At 44.9% G+C, this 7132-nt stretch overlaps 1 protein-coding gene across 2 annotated transcripts in view; it reads right to left on the reverse strand.

Annotated features, from left to right (window-relative positions):
* AMMECR1 (AMMECR nuclear protein 1) overlaps positions 1 to 7132 on the reverse strand; it is a 94918-nt gene that overhangs the window by 62518 nt on the left and 25268 nt on the right. For both annotated transcript variants that reach the window (XM_057375385.1, XM_057375387.1), the window contains one exon: positions 6895 to 7132. This exon is cut by the window's right edge. In XM_057375385.1, the coding sequence (XP_057231368.1) occupies positions 6895 to 7132 (238 nt within the window). The remainder of the gene's footprint in view (positions 1 to 6894) is intronic.

Genomic DNA, 7132 nt, shown 5'->3' on the forward strand with positions numbered 1-7132 from the left:
TATATATGTTTAATTCACTGACTGGTCACAGTCTAGATCCGTTAACTAAGCAAACTGAGCTAGCCCAGGGTTCCAATTTTTTATTTCCTGGTTATCTTTTAACTGTCAGTAACCAAAAAGTGCCAACATTATATTTCTCTTGTTTTAGTATTCAATGATAGATAACATTACAATCATATTTAAATCATAACTGAAGAGAAGAACCGCACAATCTTTTAGCAACTCCAAATAAAATACCTGCATTCTGAAATCATTAACTTCTCAACAATTTCTAGCAAAAAAAAAAAAAGTTAAAAGTTAGATGTACACATGCAGTAAACCAAATGTAGACACAAAACATTTTTCTGATGGTCAGAGAGTTTAAATGTCAAAAACAATATTAAAAGTTGAATTTCCGTGAAAGTATTTAGCAGGAAGGTAAAGCACAAGATAGAACATAGAAAATATGGCAAACAATATGAATGTAACTAAACCAAAGGAGGCCACAAAAATGAATGACCAGACTGAYGGCACAAGGAGAGGTGGTTGCTGACTCCTCCTCACCCTACAAGGAGTATGAGAACAATTAACTTCCACAGAACTAGTAATGCAGTGAATCAGAGCACTTATAACTTTGTGGTGACTGCTTTTAAAAGCTAAAGACRAACAAAACCAGAGTCCATCCTTAAGGCTGTCAGTGATTTGATTTCCTATATTAATAGAAACTACCTCATCTGTACATAAGAACATCTCACTAAAATGAACTTACGAAGGAAAAATCCTCAAATTACAGTTAACCTAATTTAGAGCTTATAGCATTATGTTCTCAATTCACCCACCATATCAGAGGACAAACCTACTGACAAAGGCAGGTTCTTTCTGAAGCCATGTAACTTTATCCCTTTTGCCCCTCTGCTGCACCAAGACACATTCACCAGGTCTGCTTTCAAATATGCTGGGAATTCCCTGCTGAGCACTGCCAGTGCCAGCCAAAATACACATTTTCTACTGCACTATATTTTCAAAGCGTCTGCCACAGAATGCCACTCTGAAAGAAACACCAGTTCATATTCCAACATTTAACATTCAACAGTAAAGACCCTGTTAATTCAGAAGAAAATACTGAAGCTTATACAGATCTACATGATATGCACAAGAAAGCCAGAATTAAGACAGACAGAGACACAGACATGAAAGAACACTTCCCTGTCTGTGTGTTTCCTTGTTGATCTTTGGCCATGACCAAGCAATCATTATAGCTGTTGTGTAATGCTGAAGTGTAACAATAAATACAAATTACAGCAGAGTCTGCCACACAACTGCCACAACAGTGTAAGTCTCCATTACCACATAACCAAGTCCTGCAGAGAGACAACAGATTTCATAGTTCTGGCATCAAGAACAGTAATGACAATAGGTACAGCTCAGCACCGTGTAGGGATTGCAGAGAAAGAACACTGCTGAGTTTTTTAACACAATATGAAATTCTAAGCTTCCAGACAAAGTTTCAAAGAAAAGCCCATAAAGAAACATATACCAAAGCGAGCAAGGAGTTAAGTGCAATGTTCCAACATTACAGTACATTGCAGAGACTAAAGCAGGAAGTCAGGCTGCAGCCAAGAAACAAGAAATTGAGAAAACCATGAAATCCTATCAACTGCAAGCCATAACATYTTTATTCACGTGTTATGTGTAAGCATATGTACACACCTACAGAGAAGCCTAATCTTTCTTCAATGCCTTAAAAGAAAGCATCAGACACTTAACAGTGTGGAAAAAAAAACCAGCTTTGGGGCTGTACAGGAAGATTTTAAGCTATTTCAATCTAAATTACCAGCAATTCTCCACAATTACCAACATGTTACCAAGACACGGTAACTAAGGAAAAAAACTTGATGTCCAGTAACCCTAGAACTATTTCTTTACTACAAGGTTAAGTTACACTCACCTTGAACAGAGTCAGAACTTTCTTTGAATGTGAAAACTAATGGGCACGAGACTAGCTAACTCTGTATTTTTACACTGTATTGAATTGAAATATTTCCAAACTTCACTAACAAAATACTGAAATCGTGTAGTAGTTACCTCACACCCTTTTAGACTATGTAAATTAACAGATCTTAGACCTAAAAACACAATGAATACAAAGGTCAGGCACATCAACATGGCAGCAGATCTACATCTCTGTCCTGTAGCCAAATGAACAGTTMCTGCAAAATACTACAAGTCATCCATCAATGAAGGAAGGAAGAGATAAATTTCTGAGCAAAGTCTTTAGATCAAAAGTAGCTATCATGTGAATAATATTTTAATCCAGAGGTCTTCAACCACACAAGATGGTCAAGCCACACAGATTACTCCTGTGGCAAAGAACGTGGTAGCTAGCAACACTTCTCCGTGTGCACTTCCCCAGGGCTCTTGGCTTCCCTGGTGAAGTGAACATGGGAAGTGCACTCAGCTTCCCTTAGAACTCAGAACCACAACAGGTACAGAGCTCAGCTACAGACACCACCCAATGCCTATGGCACAGTCCCCCAACAGATGAGGAGAATATGAGCAAGTCTTCATCCAGGCATTTGAATGCAAGACACTCATGGTAAAGATCTCTCCAAAGAGCTGCTCAGACAGATGGGAAGCAGGGCACAGGCCCATCACTCATTGCAGCTGCAAACTCTTGTTCTTGGTTACCAAGTACCAGATGACAGGGRCAGAACAAACTATTCCCCTTACAAATTGTATCAAGTACAGGTGGTCACCTCTAAAACAATCCTGCTCACTAGCAGGGAAACCTTAAAAAAGGCACCTCAAAAAGCAACCAAATGGCAAAAGAATTAACCTGCTGGACTGCCAATGTCTTCTCCACAAAGATATTTATATTAAAATTGAGTAGGCAAGATGAAGACCTTGAAGCAGACACTGTGCAGGACGAAAACTCAGAAAGGTGATTTCTGTGTRCCAAGGGAAATCATTACAGTGAGCAGAGACATGAGATTCTCTAAGAAAAAGAATCTTCCTCATTAACCACAGCACAGCTTCAACTGAACTCTTCTTCACATGCTTACCCTCCCCATCTTGTCACAACCTTCTTGCACTTCCACTCAAACACTTCCTTCAAAAAAACAGTAGTGAGCAGCATGAACCTTGAGCCCCTTCAAGGGGCTGGTAGATACTTCCTTTCCACTTCCACAATAGAAGGCAGGACATAGTATTTTTTCCACTGATCATAAAGGCCCATCTTGTGTATTGCACAAGACTAAACCAGAAAGGCAATAAAAGGAGTTATTTGTCAGAAAGATAAGAAACATACCAAAAAAAAAAAGCTACTCAGTTTTCCTTCTCCCTAAATGAGTGGGCTAAAATGCTTTTCTAACTCTTCCTGCATCCCTGTTACAATTCCTTTCTATGGCCACTTTTAAAAAGCCTGCTTTTAAACAAAAAAAAGCCACCACGTTAGTGGCACATGCCCTGCAGGACATACCCTGTGAAAAGGGAAGGAGTGGCTTAGAGGGGCAACTCCAAGTGAAGTGAAATTACAGCTATGAGAAARTTCTCCAATGAAGAGTAATCAAATGTCAGCAGATCAATGAAGCCTATGAGAGGAGAGGAAGTCTACGGCTGGAAGGACTTGCTGAGCCTCTTGACAAAACACTGCTGGAGAGATTCAGTATCTTCCAGCTATCTTCTTTTGCCTCCATGAGTCACCACCCTGTCCAACCCAACAACTCCCTAGCAATACCCTCAACACCCTATTCTCTGTGCTTTAGAAACTCCAGAGATAGGAAAATGCCAACTATTTCATCCACATATGTGAGTCCAAAACTCACACCCTTTCAAAACAGGCCTTTCCATTCACTCCTACTGCCTTGAATTTGCCCTGACACTGCCCTCATCTTGGCACCAGCAAGTTAGTAAAATCCGTAGATGTCACAAGCAGGTTTTGTTCTAAAGACAGCATGCCAGAACCCCCTGTCCAAGTGATTCAGCCACCTGATTTCCTTTGATCATGCCCAATTTCAYTGTTCAAAGACCTGCAAGGATATGAGTCATGTTTGTATGAGSATACCTGCTCACASGTCTTTCATCCTCCCTGTAATAAACATAATTMAAAAAAAAATCTAAAATTTACATACAAAGCCTTATTGTAGGCTACTACTCTTAGACCAGATGTTTCAGTCCATGGACAAAACCTCCACATGAATGTGAGGCAGAAAGTTGCAATATACATTCACTGAAAAACACCAGTTCTCATGCAGGTTTTTTTTTTTTGCTGCACAGGATGAAGCCCAGCTTCAAAGTCAACATCCTATCTTCGTGAGTTACCCAGTTATTGATAAGACTGTCTGCAAACCTTGTGAATGCTAGAAACCATGCTGCTTCTAAACATTTMGCAGGAGCAATTTATTCACCGACCTAGAATTTTACATGTTATACTGAACAACTTTTTCAAAGTTGCATCCCCAACTGCACAAACATAATCAGCTCACAAGGCTGCTGAAAGCAGCAGTTCTGCCATCTGTCTGCTTATTCCCACCTCACACTTGTGCAGGCACAAATGTTTGTGAAGCTATGCAATGATCCAGAGAGAACCAAACTCTGAAACCAATCAGRGAAAAATATAAAATTATCATTAGATCATTTCCTGATCTGTACAACCATGCATGCTGGCACAAGCATGGGAAAAAACAGAAATTACATTACTAACTTTAACGGCAGTACCATTTTCAGAAGTCCAGAAGTTGATGCAGCAACTTTTCACCAGGTCTAGCAACTAAATATGAATACATAGGAATTTGAGAAAAATTGAAATAATTTTACTTAATTTTCTATAGTGTTCTTGTTAAAGTAAGAAGTGGGAGGAAAAAAGTGATCTACTGCTTACTAAGAGGAATCAAAGTGCTTACTGGAAAACATTTCAGTGTTGAGAYCTTCACCCCTGCCTCAGTTTCCTCCACTAATAAAACAAAGACAGTWGTGCTAATTTGTTCAACACAACATTCTGCAACACAAATAAAAGAACATAACACCAAGGTAATATTGTTACAGAGAGACACAGACAGAATTCAACTCTCTTACAGCAATGAAAGAGTGAAACAGCACAAAGCTGATGTTGCAACCTATAGTGGTCTGGGATGGAGAACAGACACAGGACAATGCACAGCAAAATGGCTACTCAGAGCAGCAGCTGCTAAACAGTCGGTATCTACAAAAGGACAGACATGGATTTGCAAAAGACCTGGGTAAAGAAACTCACAGTGGAGTCTCCCTGCCCTCCTTTCATTATTGGTACTCTGATGAAATCACATAGGAGTTATGAAGAGCATATAGGGAAGACTTGCTGGGGTGGCAGGTTAAGTAGGAATCCACAGAGCTGGGTTGTCATGACAGCAGCTGAAAGTATGCAAGAGATGTATAGATCCTGGGTGTTAGAACAGCAAGGACTACAAATAAGATCATTAATACATTACATTTTAAACACCAAGAAGCATACACTACATCTCATTAATGAAACACAGACTGAATGGTAACTGTTTGCATTGGTGAGGGTGCACGAGGGTCCAGGACATACACGAAAAACTTGTATTCATTAWGTACCGATAAAGCACAGGTTCTCACAGACTCAATACTCATGCTATACGTAAGAGGAAAGAAGTGACATGCACTCTGGTGGACCAACACACTCGAGTCTCAGCTGGAGCTTGGAAACTCACCACATGAGCTCTTTTCCATTTAAAAGCAAAGTAAAACAGCGGAAACTCAATTTCAACAACCCCTTGCATTAACTTTGCATTCAAACGGACTTGGATCATGCAGCAACTCGGTAACTCATCCCGGCTGAGAGGAAGTAACTTCCTGTCAGAGAGAAGTTACTCCCTGAAGTGTCTGAGCTGTATCTGCAGCAGCACGCCCGGCTCCCCGGCACAGGCAGGCTGCAGGTGCTGACATGCTGGACAACACCGTCCYGGCGGGTCACTTCTGAAAGCGGTGGGGCACAGGGTTCAAGACAAACACTGAACAAGAGTGGCCAGGGATGGGAATGAAACAGGCCCTTGGTGGACACTCTTGCAAGGAAGCTTGGGAAGCAGAGGGAGGATGGGAGTAACAGGTGTTTATGTGAATCTTGTTCAAAACTCTAGGAATTTGATGTGGTGRATTACTCAGAGACTCGGGATGTCTAACACTGGGTGATCTTGAAGGGTCATTACAAAGCAAGGACTCCGCACGATCTGAGACCAAAGTAACGTTACAGGTGCCTGGCACAGGGAATGTACAGGTACACCAGTGTTCACAAATCCGGGACTCGCACGACAGGGCTCTTACACTGGGTACTCACCATCCAGCACTGGTGAAGGAGAGGCCCGCACTCATGCAGAACACATGGACAGYGAGAGGCTGCCTAGTGAAGGGGTCCCAGTAAGGACTACTGGCGAAACGAGTGGGGAGCGGGCTGTCGGGCGCTGCTGAACACAGCCCWGGAGCGGGGAGAGGGCACTGTCCACAGGGCGCGGCGGCCGGAGGCGGCCGCGGAGCCCGGCACAAAGGCGGCCACTCAGAGCGGGGCGCTGCCGGAGGTGTCAGGGATCACGGGGGAGATGCCACCAGCSAGCCCCGGGCGCGACGGGCCGAGAAGGGGCCGGGCAGAGGTCACGGAGCCGGCGGGCAGCGCGGTGCTCCCCGGGGCGAGCCAGGCGCGGGAGGACAGCGCGGCTCCCGGGGAGCGGGGGCGCCCGCGGGCCGGGCCCCGGGACAGGCGCGGGGCCAGGCGAGGACAGCGGCGGGGCGGCGGCAGCGGGGAAGGTGCCGGGCGGGAGGCGGGAGCCGACGGGGAGGGAGGGAGGGAGCGCGCCCGGCCGGGGGGGAGCCGGGCGGGACGGGCGCGCACGAGGCGCCCACGCGGGCGGTCGCGGCGATACTCACTATGGGTCGTTGGTGAAGCGGGGGCTCCGCGGGGGCTGGTATCCGTACAGGTGACAGTAGAGCACATCGAAGCAGAAGCAGCACATCTCGGCCGACACCACCATCTTCCTGCAGCCGGGCCCGCCGGAGCCGGCGCCGGGGGAGGCGAGCAGCGAGGAGGCCGGCGGGGAGAGGCCGGCGGGGCCCCCGCCGCAGCTGGGCGGCAGCGGCGGGGACAGGGCGCAGCCGGCGGCGCCCC

Source organism: Malurus melanocephalus, unplaced genomic scaffold (genome assembly GCF_030028575.1).
Source record: "Malurus melanocephalus ecotype Western Australia unplaced genomic scaffold, MMel_1.1 scaffold_247, whole genome shotgun sequence".
Taxonomy (NCBI): Eukaryota; Metazoa; Chordata; class Aves; order Passeriformes; family Maluridae; genus Malurus; species Malurus melanocephalus.